The sequence below is a fragment of the Sciurus vulgaris genome (assembly GCF_902686455.1).
Source record: "Sciurus vulgaris genome assembly, chromosome: 17".
NCBI lineage: Eukaryota > Metazoa > Chordata > Mammalia > Rodentia > Sciuridae > Sciurus > Sciurus vulgaris.
The window spans coordinates 51,091,962-51,116,857 of record NC_136478.1 but is presented as its reverse complement, the minus strand read 5'-3'; the positions used below and the strand labels follow the sequence as shown (position 1 = coordinate 51,116,857).

Here is a 24,896-nt window from a genome sequence, read left to right as displayed (position 1 = left end):
AAGACTGGATAAAAAAGAAATAGGTATCAGGATTGGGGTTGTGGCTCAGTGCAGAGCGCTTGCCTAGCACGTGTAAGGCACTGGGTTAAAAAATAAATAGGGCTGGGGATATAGCTCAGTTGGTAGAGTGTAAGCCTCATAAGCACAAGGCCCTGGGTTCAATCCTCAGTACCATAAAAAATTAATTAATTACTTAATTAAAGGTATTGTGTCTACCTACAACTATAAAAAAATTTAAATGTTACAAAAAAGAAATATGCATCAGATGCAAATGGGCAACATGCAGAACAAAAGTGTGAAAAAAGGCCCATTCTCATCAGTCAACAGGAAAAAGAAAATTAAAACAAGATATCCTTTTCTACTCATCAGATTGGCAAAATTGTAAAAAACAGATAATATCTAGTGTTGGCAAAGACGCAGGGAGAAGGGCACGCTCAGCCACTGTGGGTGCTGGTGTTAAGTGGAAGAGCTGTTTTGGAAGGCAATTTGGCAGGTCCTATCAAAATGTAAACTACGCGTACAATTGACCAACACTTGCACTTCCACCTCTAGGAATCTATCTAAAGAAATACTGGCACATATGCACAAAGATGTTCATCCAAGGATTTCATCATCGTGGAGTTTGTAATGGGGGATAAAAACTGGAAAAAAACCTCAATAACCACCAAGAGTGAAGCAGTTGGGGTCAGTGGTGGCTCAGTGGTACAGTGCTTGCCTAGCATGTGTGAGGCACTGGGTTTGATTCTTAGCACTGCATATAAATAAATAAAATAAAGGCATTGTGTCCATCTACAACTAAAAAAATATTTTTTAAAAGAGTGAAATGGGGTTGGGGTTGTGGCTCAGCGGTAGAGCACTTGCCTGGCATGTGTGAGGCACTGGGTTCAATTCTCAGCACCACATATTAAATAAGTAAATAAAAGTCCATCAATAACTAATAGAAATACTAAAAAAAAGAACCAATACATTTAAAAAATTTAAAAAATAAAAAGAGTGAAATGGTTAAACAAATCTTCATAAGTATGGAATAATAGGCAAGAGTTTTTGTGAAGAAGAAAAAGCAATTTAGATCCTCCATATGATATAAATTTGTAGTGACTTGCACATGCATAAAAATTCCCTGGAGTAAATAATAAATTAATAACAGATGGTACCTATTGTGGGGATGAGGACCTAGGGAAAAGATAACAGGGATAGAAAGAAATTTCACATAGGTTTTTTTTTCCATATAGTTTTTGATGTCTGACCCATGAAAATTTATTTATTCAAAAATTCAAATTAAACATGAAAATAAATCAAATGAAACATGGACACATTTGTAAATGCACAGAAAACGATCTAGAAAGATGTACACAAAATAATAACCAGGTGAATTGAAGAGAGGTGAATTGAAGAGAGGCTTTGTATTTTACTGAAAACTTCTAGGTTAGTAAGACGTTTTACCAAAAGAATATATTTACATATTATGTGATTCTAAACAGATGAAGGAAGGCTAGAGAAGAAAACAAAATAATAATAAAATTAAGTGGTAACAGATTATAGCAAATGACTGCAAACCAAAATTCAAAACTCAAGAACCAAGTCAGGACTTGTAGTCCAAGGACCTGGAGTGTAGAGCTGTTGGTTTGGCTTCTCCAACATCAAGCCCCTCCTTCCAAGCATCTGGAATCCTACTCTCAGGTCCTGAAGAACCAACAAAACCTCAAGTCCCACTGTGACCCAAGTGTGGCCAGTCAGAACAATGAACTCACCCTGGTCACCAGGATTGGGCAGGAATACCTAAACAGGGTCCAAGAAAACTCTTCCAGCTTCTTGGGGTGGAGGGGGAAATAAAACCCCATGGTCTAAGGACAGTCATGTGACTCAGGCCTGGCCAATGAGAATACGGAATCACCTTGGCCATCCAAAGAGATGGGCCTGTGACCTCAGAGGAGCTAGTGAAAACTCTTCCCACTTTTGCCAGGAAAGGGTGTGCCACAGCGGAGGCACTCTTTTCTCCCATGGGCTTCCTACTCTGGGAGGATGTTGGCCTATGATACTAGGGACCATCTTGTCACCATGAGGGAAGAGACCCCCTGAGAACACGACCAACACAGGAAAGCGGGCCTCAGAAGTGAAGAGATCAATCCACCCCAGAGTCCCAACTGACACAGTTCACAACTCATAAGGGAATACAAATGGGCTTAAAAAAAAGGCAGCAAACGTTATAACACGTCATAACCACCACAAAGATGGAAGTTTAAAAAGTGCAATTACAAGAAGCAGAAGTAAAAGAAGGAATAGTCATCTTAGAATCTCCTTCACAAAGGATTGTTCTTCCTAAAAATCATCATAGTGATGAACAGAAGCAGTAAACTGCATTAGAATTCAGGAAACTCAGAGATGGTCTGAGATGTCATGGTTATAAGCTCCAATTTCCCATTAGAAGAAAACCCTCCAGCAAGTGACCTCGTGACCTGAGATGGACTAATTCCAGGGACTGACACTTTTCTATTCCCACAAAGGATGCTACATTTCTTTTAATGCTACATAGTTTGAACACCCATTCAATATGTATCCTTTTTTCTGCAAACCCGAGTAAAAGATTCATAAGTGCAATGGTCACTAAACACACAAAAAAATGCTCAACCTCCGCCATTAAGGAAAATGCTAATAAACATAATCACAAGCCAGGATCCCACCTCTCAGATTGGCAGAGATGATGATCAGCGTCATCTAATGATGGTGAATGTGTGGGGAGAGGACAGCTCTCAACCAACAGGTGTGGTCACTGTCTTCTCAGGAGAATAGCTGACAATATCGATCAAAATATATAATATTGATATAAAAATATTCCTGTTGGCCCAAAAATTTTACTTTGAGGACCATTTTCTACAGAAACACTAACTTGCACAGAGGAGCAAATATATATGGTCAGGAATGCTTGCTGCAGAGCTATTTATACAAGCAGAAGATTGGAACAGCCCAAAGGTCTCTGAATAGAAAGCTGGCTAGACAGACTAGCATGTGCAAAGCCCTGGGTTCCATCCCCAACATCGTGAAGAAGTGGTAGGAGATTGTCAAACCACCCTGTAGAATATTATGCAATAGTTTAAAAGAATAGGGTCTGGGGAATTAAATAGACCAAATTATGTTATGTGCATGTATGAGTATGCCAGAATGAAATCCACTATTCAGTATAATCATTAAGCATCAATTAAAAAAAACTTTAAAAAGATCAGGGTATATCTCTATATATCTCTCTATTTATAGATATATAGATATGTACTGGTGGTTAAACCCAGGGGCACTTAACCACTGATCCACATCCCCAGCCCTTTTTTTGTATTTTATTTGGAGACAGGGTCTTGCTAAGTTGCTTAGGGCCTTGTTAAGTTGCAGAGGCTGGCTTTGAACCCTCAATCCTCTTGCCCCAGCTTCCTGAGCCACTGGAATTACCAGCATGTGCCACTGCGCCTGACCCATATTTTGGAACAAGGAAGGATGCCCAGGATGTTTTACAGAGTAAGAAAGGCAAGTTCTAGTATGGTATACATATCATGCATGAGTGTGTGCAAGCACATGCATAGAATATTTCTAGAAAGACAGAGAAGAAAGTGTTAAGAGCAAGTAAATCCCTGGGGAGCAGGACGGCACATGGAGGGAAATGGTGGGTGTCTTGCTTTTCATATGATCCCTTCTATTTGAACTTCTCACCACAACACTGAAAAGGCACCACACACGAAAAAAGTAAAAGTAAAAGATAAAACCAGAGGAGCCATGAAATAGTGATTCCTCCTACACCACGGGTGACCCTTGAAAACATTATGTTAAGTGAAAGAAGCCAGATGCAAAGGACCACATACTGAATGGTTCCATTTACATGAAATGTCTAGAATGGGCAAAGCTACAGAGCTACAAATGAGGTAAGGAGAAGGAAAATGGGTGATTGCTCATGGATATGGATACAGGGTTTCTTTGGGGGATGATGAAAATATTCTGGAATTGCTAGTGGTGAGGGTTGTGAACTTACTACAGACCACTGAATTGTGAACTTTAAAACTTGCACTTTATGGTATATAGGGTATATGGTATATAGAATATAAATTTTGGACGTGTTTTTTGAAAAGATATCAAAGTTTTAAAAACACGACAGAATCTGAACGGTGAGATTCTTGCTTATAATTATTTTAATTTGCATTATCCTTAATGACAGAGGAAGGTGGACATTTCTTTGTGTTTTTAATGATCATTGTGCTTCTGAATCTTTTATCCATGTTTATAAAAAGAAGATTCACATTAAACGAGTGTTCAAACTGCGCGACCTCAGGTGCTAGCGACACCATAGGTGGGGCGCAGCAAGCCTTGACCCCCAGGTCAACCTCATTCCGACTTGGGTCCACCTTGCTGCCTTTCCCAGTTTCTGGTTGAAGAAACTGAGGCTCAGAGAAGAGCAGTTGCTGGCCCGGAGTAGAAAATACCAGTCAAAATCTGAACTTAGGATAACCAGATCACAAAACCCAAGCTTCGCTAGAGTTGGGCAGTGTGGCTCATAAAGTGGGGTCACGTGCCCTAGATCACACAATAGTGGAATGGGGATTCTAGCCCTGGATTATGGAGCTTGGGAATGTGGATTCTTGCCCCAAGCCACCCAGCTGGATGTACAAAGTGGGACAGAGAAGAAAAAGGGGGCAGGAGGGGTTTCCTTGGCCAGAGAAAGAGCCCTGTGTAGGGTGGAGGTGGGCATGGTGAGGGGTCCCCAGGGACTCAGCCCAGCAGCTGCAGAGCCTCCAGTGCATTTTCCTGCTGGTTCCCCTCCAATGGCAGGAAACCAGTCCCCACCCTTCCAAGCAGGAGTCTTTGGCTGAGCCAGACCAGCTGGCCAGTCCCTGAGGGCTGGGAAGCGGGCTTGGGACTCCACCATCTGGTCCGCAACCAGTCAGGACAGGCTTCCCTGAGGGAGAACTCTGGGTCACATGGCCTGGACCTGGGAGGTGGGGTCCCTGCTGCAGTGGCTGAGAGGACAAGGGGAAGCACAAAGGGGATCAAGGGAGGGTGGCAGAGACAGAGAATTCAAATAAAATGAGACAGAGTGAGAAAGTAGGACGGAAAGTAGTAGAGACACAGAAATGGAGGCTGAAGGACAAAGACTGAGGGGTGGGGGAACCAGGACAAGGGCCCAGCTGGATGGCCGAGACCCTCCCTCCTGCAGACACCAGGGACAGCAGGCTTTAGGAGGTCCCTCCCCTCCCCTCCCCTCCCCTCCCCTCCCCTGTGAAGCCCTGAGGTCCAGCTGGGCTCCATGGGGGCCAGTGGCCCACTGGGTCACTCCCTGCCTTGGGCTCCCTCTGCTGGGGAAAAGCCCAGGAGTCCTGTGCTGGGACTGCTTCTGGTCCCCGCTGCTGTGAGTGCTGGCCAGTCCATTGTCCCATTGTCCCATCTCCTCTGGACAACAGGACCCCATCTCATGGGCTGCTGGGTGTGGTTGGGACTAATGCTCCCACCCCTAGGGAGGAAACGCCGACTCCACTCGAGCTGAAACCACAGTCCTCAAATCCTCTTTCTGAAATCTAATGGCCAAAAAGAGGGACAAGGATGCCCAAGTTCACCAGATCTGAAAAATACGCAGATACTCAGGCCACAGCGGGTTATCACGTCCCACCCACCATGGTGAGGAGAATCTAAAAAGTCGCCAGGATGGAGGAAACGGGGGAGAGAGCATCAGCTGGCAGAAGGACATGGGCACGGAGAAGGGGTAACGCCCCACATGGAGCCTGAGCAGAAACAGATGAAGTAACCAAGCATCACATAAACAGAACCAAAGCCAAGGTGGGCAGATAACTAACCCGAGCCACTTCTGGACTCCATATGGCGAGGTAATACCCTCAGGTTGAAGACAATTAACATCCGAGACCTCTGCACAAACACTGCATCTCAGACAGATTTGCTGGGGCTGCAATTCTCAAATTCTGTATTCTGCATCTTCATTTTCACAGGGTGCACAGGAGGTCAGGACTATTAGCGGGTCCATTGGATGGAAGAAGAAACTGAGGCACAAAGAGATAAGTAAGGTCCTCAGGCCACGCCATTGGTTAAGTCCCAGAGTCGGGGACTGACCCCAGGCCAGTATTCATGCCCCTGACTATGGTGCAGTACTGCCCACCATGGTCCAGTTGTCAAAGGGTGGATTAGCACTGGGTTGCTTGCCACTAATCAGAGGAGGCACCTGAGGCTAGAGAGAGGGGCAGTCACTTGCCTAGCCCAGATAGGGGTGAAACCAAGTCAAATTCAGGCCCGCCTGAGCCCTCTCGTTTGCTGCTGGAGAAGAATTAGTGATCTTGGTAAAATAAGTAATAACCCTAGTGATAATGGCTGTGGTGCCAGATGTCTTTCTTTGCCCCTTTTGACCCACAGTTCAAGCTTCTCCACCCTGCTCTATGCCCAGGGGCAGAGGGAGGGGAGGAGAGGATTTGCCTATTTTTAACACAGGGAGGGACTGGCTCATGGCTCCTGGCTCTGGCCTCCAGGTAGGCTGGGCTCTGGATTGGCTACCTCAGTGGCAGGGTCCAGTGCAAACTGAAAATGCAGGATCCCTTGTTCAAATAGCACTGAGAATGTCCAACCCGGTGTGGTGGCGTACAACCGTAACCCTGGTAGCTTAGGAGGCTGAGGCAGGAGGATCGCCTCAGCCTAAGTTCAAACCCAGCCTCAGCAACTTAGTGAGGCCCTAAGCAATTCAGCAAAACCCTGTCTCTAGATAAAATACAAAGAAGGGCTAAGTACATGGGCTCAGTGGTTAAGAGCCCCAGGTTCAATCCTGGGTATTTGGGGGGTACCAAAATTTTTTTCCAGGCAGCGACAACGAGGAATTACAGCAAGTGTGTGGCCCTACTGGTCCTGGCTGAGTGTCCATGAAGCTGGCCCTGGTGGACTTAGAGGAGCCAGCAAGAGACAGGAAGGAAGGAGGAGAGTGAGGTGAGATATTATTTCCCAGCTGTTCCCTATAGTGACACCACGGGCTGGCTGCTCTGCCTGACTACAGTTCCAGCTTCTGTTTGGTGACTCTCTCCTTCCTGGTCCCCATAGCTCCTTCCCTGCCTCCTCATGGGGAGATTGAGGCTCCTGGCTTCAGATGCAGAGCGCTGATCTCCTGGTAGCCCCTCGTCCCTCTCGTGCCCCTCTTCCTCCATACAGCAGACCTCTGCTTCTGGTGGGGACTCTGACAATCACAGAGTCCCAATTCTTACGCCCTCATCATGTCCCTTGCACTAACTGCGTCCTTTCTGTGCACAACCTCACCTGCCCCTGGGTCCTTCTTCTGGTGGCAGATGAGGCTCAGGGAGGGACAGAGTACTGGTCAGAGCTGGAATCCAAACCCAAGTCTCTCTGCTTCCACTGCCCAAGCTCTCGTGGTCTGCAGCTGCTTTTTCTGATCACACTGTCCTCTGTCTGACCACCTAGGCCACTGGCCACTCTTGTCTCTGCCAATATTTTGGGAAAGTCCCTCAGAGCAGACTTGTGTTTGAGTCACTCCTGTGTGTCCACTGCCTGTCAGCTGGTGGGGTCCGCACCTCAGTAAGACTGATTTCCGAGGCCAGCAAGATGGTCTTCGGAGTGTTGAGGGAGAAGGGTGGACAGGAGCTAAATGTGGTATTGAATGGCCACTTGGTGGCTGTGTGACCCTGGGCTTGTCATGAATCCTTTCTGTGCTGTGGCTTTCTCAAGGGTACATGAGGATGAGAGAACCTCCCTCACCGGGCTGCGGCTAGGAGAGAGGGGTTCAAAGTGCCTAGCATACAGTCTACGTCCGCAGCTCTCTCACTGTGGTCTGGGGACCCTGGGGGTCCTCAAGATCTTTTCCAGGCCTCTGCAAGGTTACAACCACTTTGATAAAATCGCTAAGGTGTTACTGGACTGTAGCATCCTCATCCTGCCTCGAGTGTACAGTGTGGTTTCTCAGAGACCAGATGATCAACGGGTAGCAATGGACTGGGCCTGGGGGCTGGTGGGAGGCCAGCTCTTCTCGTCCAGACTTGCAAGTTGCAAACGTGGAAATGCCAATCTTCTTACTACCTTTTCTATTTTTGGTTTGGAAAATACAGCTTTTGCTCATGAAAGGGCTACTGGGGTTAATGTGATGGATTTTAAATCATTTTAAAGTGAATCAATAACTGGAACATTTCTGTTTCTGCTGTTCACATGATAAATATCAATAGGTCCAATCTACACAAACAAGGGCCCTTTGAAGATCTAATTACTCTTAAGTGTCTAAGGGAGGAGATGAAGATGTGAGAACCACTGCTGTATCAAGTCCTGACCTCACAGGCCACCGTATTCAGATCTGCTTTTCTCTTTGCTTCTTTGCCTGTCTTCCCCACCAGGACACGAGCCCTGTGAAGTCAGTGGCTTTTCATCCATTTTGTCTCCTGCTGTATTCCAACACCAGTAGGTGCCTAATAAATATTTAATGCATAAATGAATAAATAAATATTAATCAGTGTCTTACACTTTTATTATTAGCCTATTTGTGTTTTTTTTTTTTTTTCTTTTTATGGTATGTGGATTGAGCCCATGGAATTTGACCACTGGCTTACTCCAGCCCTTCTATTTTTCAGTTTGAGGCAGGATCTCGCTAAGTTGCCCAGGCTGAACTTAAACTTATAATCCTTCTGCCTCAGGCTCCCAAGTCACTGGGATTATGGGCATACTTTACGGATTTTATTTTATTTTATTTTATTTTGCTGGGGATCGAACCCAGGGCCTTGTGCTTGCAAGGCAAGCACTCTGCCAATTGAGCTAACTCCCCAGCCTGGGGTTTTGTTTTTTTAATTTTTTCTTTTTTTTTTTTTTTTGGTACATTCTATGCCAAGTGCTTTATAAACTAAACTGTGCAGAGACACATCCAAAAGGTACACACAGCAAGGAACCAAGAGACCCAGCTTGGAATCTGAGCTCTGCCACTACCACCCTAGGCAAGGAAGTCCACCTCTCGGGGCCTCAGATTCTCACTGGCCACAGTCAGGCATTGCTCCTGGCACATAAAGACAGGAGCCAGTACACTTTGGGAGGAGAGAAGCAACACCTGCACCCACACTTCAAGCCAACATTCCACGTCAGACCATCGTGTCCTGGGTATCAGCCAGCTACCAAGCTGTCACTGTTTGTCAGAGGGCCAAGCATTCCACCTTCTGTGCCTGTTTCCCCACTGGTAAAACAGGGCTAATAATAGTATCAATCTCCGAGGATTGCTGGGAGGAGTCAGAGAGGACTCAGCCCTTAGACTGACAGGTGAGGAAGCTCTCCATGTTACACGACCCTGTGCAAAGCGACTCCCTCACCTCTGCACCTTTGTTTCTCCAATCTTGAAATAGGGCCAGGATCCTGAGACACCTTCAGTATGCCGGTTATTCACCCATGGCTTCTTGGCTCTAAATCCCCCCTCTTTCCTTTGTGCCCCAGGTCCAGGTGGGAGGTGGATGCTTCCAACAGTTACTATTAGCTGGATAGCCTTGGTACACCCTTTCTGCTCTTCCAGCCCCTTCCACACATTCGAAATAAAGTCCTGTATTAGATCCCCTCAGTTTGAAGTCTCTCAGGTGGAGTTTGACCTTTGCTTACCCCACAGCAGTGCAGGGAGCCCCCATCTGGCCAGCCTGTCCATACCTGCAATTTCTTGAGCTGGCTGTTGACAGTAGCCAGGTCCCCACCAGGATCCACATCTTGCAGCTGGCTTTCCATGTGAAGGAGCTTCTTGTCCAGTTCAGCGAAGCTCTGCACCAGCTGGTCTGCCTTGCTGGCTTCAAAGAGCTGCCGGGCCTTGGCCTGGGTGGTGCTCTCCAGTTCGGCCCAGCACTGCCGGATCTCACCCAGCTTCTTCCGCACAGAGGCTGCCAACTCTGGCTTCTCCTGCATCAGTTGCTGGCCCTCCTGGCCCAGGTAAGCAGACAGTAGAAGGCGAGGAGAAAGGGGTGGGAGATGGGGAGGGAGGGAAATGGCGGTGGGCAGCCGGACACAGGGAGATATATGGGGAGAGAGACAGAGGCAGGGAGTTAGGGACAGAAGCGTGGATACAGAGATAGGCCCAGAGATAGAGGGAATCAAGGAAGAGAGTCAAGAAAAACAGACAGGGATACAGGGAGGGAGGCAGAGAGATGCGAACACAGGCATGGGAAGGGAACAGGGAGAGACCAATCAGCAGAGTGACCAGTCAGTACCATGGGGAGAGAACCATAAGACAGGAGAGACAGAAACAGAAGGAAAACAGGGTGAGAGAGGCAGAGAGAGAGAATGAACTTCCATTAAACTCAAAGTCAAGAAGACTGGCTTTGCTAGGTGCCACCATTTATAGGGTATCAATGACTGTTTAAGGGTATAAGGCCAATCTGGGTGTCTGTCTGAGTTAGAAGAGCTGGGGTGTCCACAGCTACAGATTTAGGGATTCAGACAAAGTAGGAAAAATTCTGGGAGCTGAAGCTTCCAGGAAAAAAAAAAAATCTTTGGGTCCCTCCAACCTCAAGCTCCTTGTTGGCCCAGAGCTACATACATTACACATTGAAAATAACAATAGGAGGATGAGGATGTGGCTCAGTGGAAAGTACTTGCCTAATGCGCACAAGGCCCTGGCTTCCATTGCCAGCAAAACAAAACAAAACAAAACAAAAAATAACAAAACCATAGTAATTATAACTCCTAGGTGCCTGGCCTTGGGTTAAGCACTTTGTGTACACAAAAGCCCAGGGAAGTAGCTAATTTATTATTTCCTTAAATTTGCAGAAGAGTAAACTGAGGCTCAAAGAGGTTAACACAATTCTCCAAGGCCTCACAGCTAGTAAAAGGTTAGAACCCAGGGCTGACAGAATTCAAAGTTCATTTCCCAGGCATGCTCCAGCCTCTCCTTGACCTTCTATCTTAGATACCAGAAGTGGTGTGGAGGGAAGTCTGGTGGAGGAGGTCATAAGAATGAGTAAGGGGTTGGGGTCATGGCTCAGTGGTAAAGTGCTTGCTTCACAAGTGTGAGGTACTGGATTTGATCCTCGCACCACATAAAAAATAAATAGATAAAGTAAAGGTATCATGTCCATCTACAATTAAAATTTTTTTTAAAAAAAAAGAATGGGTAAGATAGTTAACAAACAGGAGGCCATGAGCACCATTTAGAAGAGATCTGGCCATTTTATAGATAGGCAAACTGAGTCTTAAAGAGGTTACATGAATCACTTCAGGTCACAGCCAGAAGCAGACAGGAAGCGGGTTTGGACCAGTTCAGGGGTATGAGGCAGTAGAGGGTGTAGGAGGTGATTCACAAGTTCCCTGAAGGCCTGCGGCATGTGGGAGGACAGGGCGGCCCCCCACATCCTCACCCTCTCGATCTTCTCCAGCCACTCCTTATTCTGAGCCAGCTCGGCCATGAATGCCTGGTGCCGGAGCCATCGCTTATGCAGCTTGTGGCTGTCTTCCCGAGTACCATCCCGCGCCATCAGCATCTTCTCATGGATCCAGCCATCCAGCTATGCAGGGCAGAGTAGGAGGGCTCAGCTGGTCCCCCACCACCCAGGCACAGTCCCCCCATCCCCTCCAGGAAGTCCCAGGTTCAGGACCTGGGCTGCTAGGGGTGGGAGTCAGGGGAGGAGGAAGAAATGGAAAAACCTTTGCAAGTGAGGCCTTTATGTTGGGGAGGCCTTTATGTTGGGGAGGGCAACTTAATCTCTTCTTGGGTGGAAGATGAATGGGAGGCCCCCAAACACCAAGTTCTTTTCTGTCCTGGGGGCAGCATTCCTGTACCCTGCAAGACCCCAAGGTGGGGCTCCTCAGTCATATCCTCCCACTGGGGGGAAATCAAGATAAGCCCTCCAAACCTAAGTTAGCTAACTTCCAATTCAGCCCCAGCCCCACCTGTAGTAAAACTTAGACCCTTCAACTTAGCCACCCCTAATAAGGACCAATTCAAGATCCTCAACTGATTCCTGGGACTATCACCTGAAGTTCCCATATCCAGCCTCAGCCCTCCATCATGGCCAGATCAACTTCCAGAACAACTTCCCAACTATTGCCAAACCTAGCTCCCAAAAAAACCAGCCTTCCAATCTGGAGTAAACCCATCTCCTAAAATGAAGATCCAGTACCCCTAATGAGTACACAGTGCTCTCCAAATCTAGCCCTGGGACTTTAAGACCACAGTTCTCCAAACCATGACCAGTTCAAGCTTCCAACCCAAACCAATTCCCCAAATTTGAGTAACAAGGATGCCTTCCAGATTCCAGAAACTGCCTGCCCCACAATCTAACCCTGGACTCCCCAGTGTGGATCAGATCGAACATCCCAAGGCAATCCCCAAACTAGAGCTAATTCTAGTTCTCCTGTCTACCAACAAAACCAATCATCCAAACCGCAAGCACTAAGAGTGGCTCCGTCACTAGACAGGACCAATCACAGTCCTGGTTTCTGAACCTCCTCCCTATCAAGGAAAAACTTGTTCCCCAAGCCAGAACCTCCCCACGCATGACCAAACCTGGCACCTGGGACAGTTTGCTCCTCCCTCTTCTCCTCCCCCTCCAGTCACAAGATATTCCTCCTCCCTCTTTGAAAAAAAAAAAAAAAAAAAAGACTCCAGCTCAGCAGTCTCGGGAGGCAAATGCAGTCATAGCCAAGGACAAACCCCAAGCTGGTCAAACTCCACCCCATATCCTGGGAGCAAGGGCTCCCCAGGGGTCCAGGAGAACTTCACATTTCCTCATAACACACACACACACACACACACACACACACACACACGCCAAATCAAATGCTGGATTCCCAAACTCAATTCACAGGTTCCCAACACGCAAGGAAAAGTCCAATGGCAACCACAGCCCACAGTGAAGGCAAAGCCCCTAAAGGAGAAGGTACCCTGTCTTCAAGGTAACCCCCCCAAAAAAAAACAATTGCCCCCTCTCATCACTGAGAGCAAAACCTGACTCCTCAACAACCAAGGAAAAGGCCCCCCAAATAAGAGCCCCTCAGACCTGGAGCAAATCCAAGACTTTCATAGCCTGAAGAAGAGCTCCCCAAAAGTGACAAGCCCCCAACATCTAAGGCTGACAGACACCGAAGGAACCAGGGATGCAAGCCCCCAAAGACTGCGAATCCTCCAATTCCAGGGTAAATATCAGACCCATCTCAATACTCAGAGAAGTGCACCCTACAGAGACGGAGATCCCCTCGACCCCCACGGCAAATCCAGACTACCCTAGGAGTAGCCTTGGAAGTCCCCCTCTTCCTCTTCCCTCCCTGGGGTCCGGGCCCTCAGTCCTGCCAACACCAGCACCGCGGACAGCTCCCGGCGTCCTTGCCCCTCCCCCAGGGCTGGGGTCCCGGAGCCCGCCCGGCCCGCCCCCGCGCCGCCCCCGCCCCTCCCTCCCGCGGCCCCGGCGGGCGAGCACGCGCCCGAGCCCCTTCCCCCCGCCCATCTCGGCGGGGGCGCGCGCCAGCCCCCTCCCCTGGCGCCCCCGAGACCTGAAGCTGCGGAGGCGTTGGCGGGGCGTCCCTGCGGCGGGCGGGCGGGCACTCGCCCCTCCACTGCGACGGCGGCGGCAGCGGCGGCGGCGACGACAGCTGAGACTCCGGCGGACGCGCGCCCCCTCCCTCGCCCCCGCGCCGCGGCAGCGCGCCCGCCCGCGCGCGCCCCCTGCCTGCCTCCATGCCCGCCTCTTTGCGGGGCCCTGGTTGGGGGTGGAGGAGGAATCACCACCCTCTCCGAGCTTCGGGTTGGGGGGACTTCTGCGCCATCTCAGATCATTACTCCGTGGTCCAGAATGTCAGGGCAAGGGGGGTCTCCTGGAGTAATGGAGGGAGGGGGGCTGAGTCCCTGACTACCTCAGCTGTATAAGGGTGGGGACTATGAAGAGCAGCTGGAGGGGCCCCCGAACCATGTCTGATGGGTTGAGGCTCAGGTTTCTGGCACCATATGGGTGTAAGGAATATGGGAGGGGCGACCTGGGACATCTCTTATACTTCAGTTCAGAACAGTCTCCAGTGGGAAGAAGGAACATGCGAGTCCTGAACCCAGCTAAGGGGCTTGAATCCTGGCCTACCTCGGCCATGCGGGGGCTCCAGTCGCTTCCATTTCTGGGGAGAATAATCTCCCACTGGGGTTCGACATGGAGGGGGTCAAACCATCTTTCGTTGGAGTGGGAAGAGGGCAGGGATCTGGTTCCTGAACCATCTTTGGTTGAGGAAAACTTGGCTCCTGGGTCATCATGAGGGGATGAAATGATCCTGGGTCACAGAGATGGAGGAACTTGGGGCCAGACCCATCTCTTTTCGTGGAGCTAAGAAAATTGTAGTGGGCCACATGATGTGGTTGGACCCCGGAATGGTGTGGAACAGAGTCTGGGGAGTATCGGGGAAGGAGGGCAAAGCAGCGAAGCTCCTGAACCATCTCCACTGGGGAAGGAAGTTGGACCATCTCTGATCTGGGCCCATCCCTACGTGTGTGTGTGTGTGTGTGTGTGTGTGTGTGTGTGTGTGTGTGTGTGTGTGTGTGTGTGTGTGTGTGTGTGTGTGTGTGTGTGTGTGTAGATCATCCCTATGGAGAAAGAGCTTGATTCCTGGAGACCCTTTAAGGGGCGAAGGCATTGTTCAGGACCATTTGTGACAGAAGTGCTCTTGGCAGCTGGCCCACTCCCAAACTCCAGAAGCTCCAACCCCTACCCTCACCCCACTCCGCCCCTCTCCCGGAGCAGAGCGCTTCTCACAGATCTCGGGAGAAAAAGGTGAGATCAGCGCTCGTCCCCGCGGGACCCGTTGGCGCGGACGCGCGCCGTTGCCAGGGGAGCCTGGGGCCCCTCCTTCCCCCCCACCTCCCGGCCGAGCCCGCGTGGGCGGGCTGGGACCTGGGGAGCTTGCGCATTGATTGAGACCCGGCTCCGCGCGCCTCCTGGCGGCAGAGAGTGAACATCGCACTGCGACCCACTTAGACGGGGCGTTCCCGTCCCCCACCTCTCCCTGGAAGTGCTTCTCTCCCTTTGAAAGGGGGCATTGCTGTCCCCAGCACAGCTAGAGGTCCTACCTCGTGGCAGTCTCGGAGGAAATGCTGCAACACAAGCTGGTCGTGTAGCTTCTGCATCCACTGCTGAGCCCGTAGCTGATTTTCTTGGCTCCTAGGGATGGGGAGAGAAGGGCTGGGGAGAGGCCCAGGGAGGCACTGGCAGCAGGACCGTGAGGGTGTCAGGGTGGGTAGGGGCATGGAAGAGAGGGGGAAAGAGACCAAGGTGGGAACGTGGGAAAAGGCAAAGAAACATTAGTGGGATAGAGCCAGGGACAGAACCAGAGAGAGACAGAGAAAGAGAGGGAGAGAGAAGCAGATGGACATCTGGAGAGAAAGTGACAGAGATAGATATGGACTGGTAGATAGGCAGAGGCCCAGGGATAACAGAGCAAGAGGCACTCAGAGGCAGGGGCTGAGGTAGGGCTCCAGGTTAGAGTGCTTGCCTAGCATATGGAGACCCTGGGTTCCATTTCCAGCAAAACACACACACACACACACACACACACACACACACACACACAAATTGAGGATGTGAGATGCAGAGAGAGACAGGTGAAAAAAAAAAAGACCTAGTGTGAGAGATAAACGGACATAAACTCATAGACACAGGACCAAAGACAAAAAGGTAAACAGAGACCTCAAGAGGGAATTACTGAAAAAGACCCAGAGAGACATGGACAAAGAGAAAGAGAGCCAGAGAACAAGACAATAGGGGAGGACAACGAAAGAACTGGAGAAGGGGGTGCCAGAGACAGACAGAGGAACAGAGAGCTTGAGACAATGAAAAAGAGAAGGAGCAGAGGGAGGGAAAGTGACCCAGGGAGTCAGGGCAGGGGGAACTCAGAGAGGGACAGGCAGAGATGTGGCAAGATGCCACCAGTAAAGACACAGCCTGACAGACACAGACAGACCTGGTGGGCACCAGAGAGAAGGGTAGAGGGAGAGGTATCACTGCAGCCACAGGGAAGCTGGGGTACATTCTCACAGGGAGGTCCTTGACCTAAGTGAACTGGCCAGGTTGGACCTGGGCCTCAACACCCCTGCTTCCAGGAGCCTGGCCTCGGGTTAATGTTCAAGGTCACGTGCCCAAAGGTCTGGGGGTTCAAGGTCATCCCACATCAGCTTGGGTGCACTTCTGTCTTGTTGCCTTCTCTCTCCCCCAGGGGAAAAATAAGAGAGAGAGAGAGAGAGAGAGAGAGAGAGAGAGAGAGAGAGAGAGAGAGAGAGAGAGAGGGAGGGAGCAAAAGAATGAGACTGTCCTTCCCAGGTCTCCCTCCCAGCCCATCCTGGCCTTGCGGGCCTTACATATGGGTACACACACATGTCCCCTGCCCTCTTCTCCCACTCTCCCCCCACCCACTCAGCCACGACTCTGGTGGCCTCCTTGCTACGTCTTGAACAAACTGCTCCCACCTCAGGGCCTAGCTGTCTCTGCCCGGAATGGTCTTTCCCCAGTATTTGGTTGAATGCCACCTTCCTCGAGAGATCCCTCTTGACCACTCCCTGACACTCTTTGGGTTTCTTTCTTTGGTTTGCTCCCTGACACTGTGACACTACCTAACACACTGTGTATGTTCCTTTTTACCTTGTCCTCCCACAGTGGGGTGTCACCTTCGTGAAGGCAGGGATTTTTGTCTGTTTTGTTCACCACTAAAGGTCCCATACCTAGGTAAAGCCTGGTGCATAGTAGGTGCTCAGTGTATCTTTGTTGAATGAATGGATGCTGGAAGGCAGGAAGAAGGGAGGAAGGAAAGAAGGAAGGAGAGACCCAGTGGCAGAGAGAAAGAGAGAGGAGAAAAATACAATGTCTAAGAGAGAAAAGCAGAAGAAAGGACAGATATGCAAATGAAGGGAAATGGAAATGCAGGCAGGGGAGGAAACAGACATAGAAATAAACAGACAGGGGGCAAAGAGACAGTGTGTGGGAGACACTTCTAGAGAGACCCAGAGGCAGATGGGAAGAAGTAGCAGGAAGGGCCTGAGAGGAGTCAGCAAAAGATACACTGCCTTCTGCCCTGACTCGGTTGCAGAGCCAGAAAATAGGAAATGCCTCTGAAATTGATCTGCAGTCAATCCTCCAGGCCTCCACCAGCCAGTCATGCAACAGTCCTAGAGATGAGGAAAAGTCCTCCTCTCCATGATGCTGAGAAAGCAACAGTGGCTATGTCACATCCTGGCTGGAACCTCCAGCAAGCTACTTCCCCTCTGAACCTCGTGGGCAAAATCTGTAGCTGAGAAAGGGACCTCACACACCAGGCTGGGCCAGGTCCCTGTGGAGCTGCAGTGCAAGAGACAGGGACTCACCCCGGACCTTGCAGGTTGTGTGCCAAGCGCTGTCCCACACAGGGCCGGGGCTCAGTGTGTTTAACTGATTGAAGATTAAGTGAATAAGCAGAGAGATGAAAGGAGCAATTAATGAATGACTGGAAAGGAATGAATGAGTAGCCAGGGAATGACAGTCCCCTGGGCCCCTCCTGCTCATTTTGCAGAGCCTGGCACATGCAGGTGCCCAAGCAATGTGGGTCAAAGGAAGGATCCTGGGCTGGAAAGGGGAGCCTAGAGCACAGGGTTTCACCCCCAGAGCCAGGATCCCCACCACAGGTCCCTCGAGACACCTCCAGCCTTATCTCAGAGGTATCTGGGGGGAAGAATGCCTGAAACAGAAAAGGGGCTCAGCTCTCAGGTGCATGAGTGGTGGAGTGAACTGACAAGGCTCACTTGCTGTCAGAAGACAGGAAGACAGGAGGGGGCCTTCTTACGGCTGGATCATGACACAAGATAAATCTTGCCCCCGGGGGACCAGAAAACTTGACAGTGACATGAGAGAAAGAGCTGGGTCTGAAGGAGATCCTACAAGTTCTCTCTGTGAGGTGGGGATTTGGGGGAACCAGCGGTCCTGTTTGTTCAGGCCTAGAATAGCATCTGGAACACAGTAGATGCTCAATAAATGATTTGCTCCATCAGTGCAAGGACAAAAAAGGGCAGTGGTGACAGACGGTGACAGAAGCAGAGAATGAGGTGCAAGAGAAGTGTGAAAGACACACAGGAACACAGGCCAGGTGCTTCCCAGAGAACTGGGTGCCTGGGGCCAGGCATGAGCATAGTCGACATATTTGACAACCAGTATGGCAGGGGACATCACCATCCACTCTGGAAAGCTGGAACCCATGCTGAGCCTGCTCTCTGGCTATGGGATCTGGAGAGGTGTGGGGGTTCCCAGGGAGGGGTACTGGGGATTGACTTCAGGGGTGCTCTAAACTGAGCATTGTCTCCGGCCCTTTTTTATTTTGAAACAGGGTCTCACTAAATTGCTGATGCCAGCCCCAGAACTGGCGAAGTCGCTGGGATTACAAGCAGGCATCCCAGGGCCCAGCTAACGAGTTCACAGTTAACTACAGGTTGGGATGTCCCCGTGCTGAGGGCAAGCTCTCGAGAGAAACTTTGCATTGTATATCCTCTGTATCTTTCTGGTTTACAACTTCCCATTACCTTTTCACAAAATATCTATTTCAATGAAATGTAAGACAGTATGGAATTAAACAGAAATCCAAGAAGGGCAGAGAAGCAGCAAAACCGTGAGCAAAAGGAGGTGAATCCTGGTCTGCCTCACCCTTCCCCTGTGCCAAGACCACCCCACCTTCTGTGCCCCTGGGGTCTGGGGGACCTACTTCTCCAGCAGCCGGGCCACTGCCTCCTGGGCCTGCTCCCCGTAGGCGTTGCCCTGCCTCAGCAGGCCCTCGGCAGCCTGCACGGCCACCTGCATCTTCTGCTGGTTCAGCTCCATCGTGGTGAGAAAGTCCCGGTGCCTTTTTATCGCCTCTTCCACTGACTCCACTGTCCCTGGGAGCTCCACACCAGACAGGGCCACCTCCTGGGAAGGCGGAGGGGTAGGCGCATCAGCCCTGCTTCCTTCCAGGACCTGGAGCGGCTGCCAGCCTGGATTGCCACTCTGCTCCTTCCCCGTGCTGATATGGAACGTGCCAGGCATGGTCTCACCTCAGGGCCTTTGCTCACGCTAGTCTCTCTGCCTGGCAGCCTGTCCCTCCAGATACCACGTGGCTGTACCTTCCCTTTCTTCAGGTCTCTCACCACCTTGCCAAAACGATCGACTCCCCCCCCCCCCCAGGCAGCTGTTTTACCCTGCTTTCTTTCTGATAGCATACAACTGATGGAATGTGTGCGCATAGCTTGTTTACTGCCCCCCCCCCCACGTGCACTTAAATGTCAGCCTTATGAGAGTGGGATTTTGTGATTGGTCTCCTGAGATGTACCCAGTGCAGACAGTGCCTGACACAGAAGAGACACTCAGGAGACTTTTGTGCGTGTGTTTGTTCTTGATGGTGCTAGAGATGGAACTCAGGGCCTCATGCATGCTAGGCAAGTATCTTACCACTGAGCTATAACCCCAGTTCATCAGAGAATTTTTGGTTAATTGATGAGGACTAAATTGGGTGCTGTGTGACCTCAAGGAAATTCTTCCCCTCTCTGGGGTTAGTTCTCTAACTGATGAGTGAATCAGAAAGGGCTTCATATTTAATAACCTCATGATTCAAGGGATGTCTAGCACTACCCCCTCCCACACACCTTTACAATACTCCCCCTCATGGATCAGCATTGCCCAGTTAACCAGCACAGGTGGTTACCTCTCTAAGATCATTGGGGTACTTCCTTTTGGACAATCTGAAAATCGGGTGTTCTATTGCCAAACACTTAGTTCCTTAAGCTACAGTCACCTTCTCCAGAGAACCCTCCATCGTCATTCCCAATAAGGAGGACAATTTGCTATCTTGGTCACCCATAGCCATGCAGTCAATCTACAGTCATTTTCTGACTTTCCTAACCTCTCAGCTTGTTATGTACCCCAGATCGTCTTTGAACCCTATTTAACCATCACCTATCAACCTCATATTCTTATTTCTTTCCAAATAATCCATACATCCATGGAGCCACGTCAATACATATCCAAATGCACTACTCATTTGGAATCGTCCACAAACTATCACCTCCGAAAAGTCCCAAGCCAGCCCACTCAACATGAACCTAAAATTGTTAACACACCCTACGTACTCACACTGGATGATCCAAAATCCAGCCTTTCTGATAAATGGCTACCCCGCAACTCCCACCAATCTCAAATAAGCCACGAGCCCAGTGTCCCGGGCAACCACGCCTCCCAAGCCTTTCCTGACCTCCCCCCCCCCCCCGCCACCCCGCCCCCTCCCGCGGCCTTGGGCCCCCACCCCGAGCACCGCCAGCGGGCACCTGGTTGCGCAGCACCGCGAGTGCTTGGCGTAGGTCGCGCAGGAAGAGCTGGTAGACGTGCGCCTGGACCAGCGCCTCCCTGCGCGCCTCCCACAAGCCGAGCAGTTTGTGCCAGCCAAGTTCGAGGTGTGGCAGCCACTCGTCGAGCGCCAGGCCTGGGCCGAGCTCGGCGCCATCTGCCGCCAGCAGCGCTTCGCTGGCCGCCACAATGCGCGCATAGTCCTCCTCGCGTTGGTCGACCTCCTCCTTGAGCGCAGCGTGGCGCGCCAACAACGCGTCCGCCTCTTCCAGGCTGCTGGGAAGGGGCCCCTCGCCGCCGCCCGCCGCCTCCTGGGCGCGCACGAGCCAGTCCAGGAAAGCGTCCAGGTCATGCAGGAAACGCTGTAGGCGCCCGGCCGCCGCCACCGCCTCGCCGCAGGCCTGAGCTGCGCTGGCCAGCGCGCCCCACTCGGCACCCAGTTCCTCCGCGCCCTGGTGAAGCCGCGTTGCCTGCGCGGGGAAGCGCTCGGCCAACAGGGCTGCCTCCTCCAGAAGGGCCGCCTGGCGCGGCTCGAGAGCTTGCAAAGCAGCCTCTAAGCCGCTGAGACGCCACTGCAGGGCGCCGCCCGCGCGGGGTGCGCTCTCCACCGCTCGCCTCTTCTCGCGCACCTGGGCGCGCACCTCGGCTACCTCCAGCACGTGGTTCTCCACCAGCAGTACCGCACTCATCTCCTCTTTGCGCTGTTCCACCAGCTCCACGATGCGGTTCCACCTGCCCAGGGGAAAGAAAGAGGACGACTTAAGGAGGGCAGGGACTCCTCTTGGACGGGGAGGACCCACCCACCCACGGAATCCTGTCCCTGGCCAGTCAGCCATTGTTGGACCTTGGAAAGTCCCTTTATCATACTGAGCCCCAGCTTCTGCCTGTGTAAAATGGAACGCCACCCAGCACATTCGCTCAGAGCAGCGGTTCTCAACGTGTAGTATGAGAAAGTCCCATGACCCTCACGATCACACCAGGATGCCATTGCCAGTCACTCTCCTCTCCCGGGGTTCGGTGAAGTCTTCCAGAGGTCACATGTCAGAGAATGAATGTAGAAGCAGCTCTGAGAGCCAAGCTTCTTTCTCTCAAGCCAGACATTAAAGAGATTTGCAAAAGCACAAAACAATGGCACTCTTTTCACTATATTTTCTGAGAAATACAAAATAAAGTGAAAAGTAACTGAAAAACAGGTACTTTGGGTTCTATCTCTGGGTGTGGCCCAGAGGTAGAACATTTGCCTAGCATGCCCCAGACCCTGGCTCCATTCCCAGTACCAGAAAAACAAACATAAACTTATTTATTATTTGTTATAGCTGGGCGGATGGTGTATGCCTGTAATCTCGGTTACTCAGGAGGCTGAGGCAGGAGGATGGCAAGTTGGAGGCCAGCACCAGTCACTTAGCAGGACCCTCACTTAGTCACTTAGTGAGAACCTGCCTAAAAAATAAGAAATAAAAAGGACTGGGAATATAGCTCAGTGGTGCAACACTCCGGGGTTCAATCCCCAGTATTCCTCCCAAAATAGGTTTATTAATTTTTAAAGACAACAGTTTAAAATTTCTCAGTATTAAGTTGTAAGATGGTATACATTGATAGATCAAAGTCACTAAAACAAGCTCTTTGGGTCCCCAATGTTTTGTTTAGTTTTTTCTCAATAGTTTTTTATGAGAGCAAAGGGGCTCTGAGGTCGGAGTGTGCAAACTTGGTGGCTGACAACATCAGGGTCCAAAAAATAGCTAAACACAGCGCCTACCTCAGAGAGAGATGGTGCAAGGGTCAAACGAGTTACAATTTATGAAGTTCTTATAGCAGTACTTGTTGGCTACTATCACTGAGCACAATCTCTGGGAAGACATGAAGCCGTTTTCTGCCTCGGGGACATTGCCTAGGCTATGGTTGCTGCCTAGAATATTCTCTGCCCTCCCTTGCCTTCCCCCCAGTCCTGGGCATGCTCTACCAGGTCACTCCCTTTCTTCCATAAAGCTTTACTATGTTCTAATATCTTGTTCATTTGTTAGTTTATTTAACTCTGTCTTCTCTAGAATGGACACACTAAATAGGGGAGATATTAGGCGTCTAAATAGGAGGAACTTGAGTTCAAGTTCTGTTCTGGCCAGATTCCCCGCATGACCTAGGGTAAATAATTTCCCTCTCTGATCCTTGGTTTCTCATCCGGAAAATGAGGACAATAATGTCCTCTTCATTTCATGTTCAATGAGAGCATATGGCTAGCACTTGGCATACAGATCTCACTAAATACTGTGATTTAGTATTGTTGTTGTCTTTTTAGGTCCTGATGCTGTGGGACTGTCAAAGCTACAGAGGCTTTTCAATTTCTTGATATTGGAATTTTACAAGACAGCAGTTAAGAGCGTCTTTGGGGGATGAGGGGCTACCTCAGTGGTGGAGCACTTGCCTAGCATGCGCAAGGCCCTCAGTTCCATTCTCAGCACTGGGGCGTGGGGGGAGGGGAGGCAGTCTCTGGAGTCAAACGTATTCAATTTCAAATCCATGCTTCCTCCCCTAACTTGCTGTGCGACTTTGGGTCAGTATCTTCATCTCTCTGAGCCATATTTACATAGGACAATTTCTATCCCATAGGATTGCTGGGAAGACTGAATACACGTGATAAAGAACCCCAGCTCTGGATTCAGACAGAATTGGGTTTGACTCCTACTTATTAGATTGATAATCCTTGATGACAATTTCAGGTCTTGGGGTTCTTTTCTTTGTTTTTTGTTTGTTTGCTTTGAGATTGGATCTTACTCTGTTGCTCAGGCTGGCCTAGAACCTCTGGGATTGAGTGATCATCTTGTCTCAGCATACCAAGGAGCTGGGACTAGAAGCATAACTGGCTGGATTTCACCTCTTCAGTTCTGCATCCCCATCTATGAACCCTACTCACACAGAGAATTACTGGTTGTCTCAGGAGAAAAGATTACTTCATTGCTATTCTTAAAGAGTTCTAAATTCTGAAGCTTTATTGTGGAAATTGGGATACTGGGAGATAAAACAAGGTATCTAAAGTGCTTGGGGAGCTGGGGTTGTGGCTCAGTGGTAGAGCGCTTGCCTAGCATGTGTGAGGCACTGGGTTCTATTCTCAGCACCACATATAAATAAATTAATTAATTAAATAAAGGTCCATTGACAACTAAATATATTTTAAAAATACAGTGCTTGGAAAAACTGGCAGACAGTGGATATACAATAAATCCTTTCTGAACAAATCAGCAGTCAACTGAAATGCATTCTTCATTAACATCCCAGGGGTTTGAAATCACACATCTATGATTTCTATGATTGAGTGACTGATATGAGATAGCGAGAAGCCCCAGCCCCACCTACCTACTGTTGAGGTGGTCCTGGCAGGAGCGCACCTCGTCTGAGCTGGGGTGACCCCCTTCCACGAGCTCCTGGACTGTGTGGTTCACATCCAGGACACGGCCCATCAGACTGTTCATCTCCTGGTCCAGGCTCTCGAATCTGTAGAAAGAGGACAGAGGTGCTCAGAGGCCTGGCCCCCAGGGACCTGCCCACTTCTTGGCCTGTGTGAAACTGCTTCTCCTGGTTCTGCTCCTGGCTCTACAGCCTCACTTCTCAGGTTCCTATGCTGGCTCATCGTCTTCTACTGCCTGCTTGAATGTTAGATTCCTCAGCACTCTGTCCTGGGTCCCCAAGACTTCTCTCACACCCCACAGAACCATCCCACCCTCCCCACAGACTCCATCCATGCCCCTGAATCCCAGGCCTCCACTTCTCACCTCAGCCTCCACCTCCTTCCTTGTGAACTTGTCTCCAACCTCCACTTGTCTCCAACAGTGGGTATGAGTGGCTCTCATACCCACTGTGACTCAGCCTGTGACAACATCTCCCCGTGATCTTGGTCTTCCTCTGGGTCCACAGCCAGGGGACAGTCCCACTATCTGTCAGATCTGACCCCTGGGCTTTGTTTTGAACAATAACCTAGCCTGTCAGTCCATGACTTGTCCTCTTGGTCTCCTGCTCTGGCCCAGGCCTGTCCCCTGCCATCTGAGCCCCCAACCCAGTTGGTTCTCTGGGTTCCCAGACACCCCTCTCACCCCCTCCACCCTGCCCACCACATGGCAGGCTATATTTTTTTTAATTGGGCAAGGTTCTCCCTGGTTTAAAACAGCTGGGCGGCTATGGCTACAGTTTGGGCAAGGGGCAGCCTGTTTCCAGCACAAGACCTGGAGTGGAGCAAGCACTCAATACACTCCTGCTGAATGCACAGATGGATGGACAGGAGGCTCAGAGAGACAGGGGCAGAGGGAAAACAGGCATTGTTCACCCACGAATTTAACACTGGTGGCTGTCAGCCAGCACACAAATCAGAGTGTGACCTGTCACAGGGGGAGGGCTATGAAGAAGTGTAAAGCAGGTGAGAGAAGCAAAAGTGACAAGGATTGGAGCTATTTTATTAGCTAGAAATGGCATTTGTGCATCTCTAGTCCCAGGGCAGGGTGAGGCTGGGTATCGGTGGAGGACTTTAGGTGGGTAATTTCATGCCAGGTGTATATGAACCTCATAGTAATAATAGCCAAATGTAGGTGGAGTGCTCCCTGAACCCCAGGCATTTGCTAAGTGTTT

General features: G+C 50.2%; 1 protein-coding gene across 1 annotated transcript in view; it reads right to left on the bottom strand.

The window, feature by feature from the left end:
* Positions 1–24,896, bottom strand: part of SPTBN4 (spectrin beta, non-erythrocytic 4) — a 75,425-nt gene that overhangs the window by 19,270 nt on the left and 31,259 nt on the right. Inside the window, 6 exon segments of the mRNA XM_079118037.1 lie at positions 9,643–9,906; positions 11,340–11,486; positions 15,026–15,116; positions 18,673–18,875; positions 20,267–21,017; positions 23,634–23,771. Of these exon segments, the coding sequence (XP_078974163.1) occupies positions 9,643–9,906; positions 11,340–11,486; positions 15,026–15,116; positions 18,673–18,875; positions 20,267–21,017; positions 23,634–23,771 (1,594 nt within the window).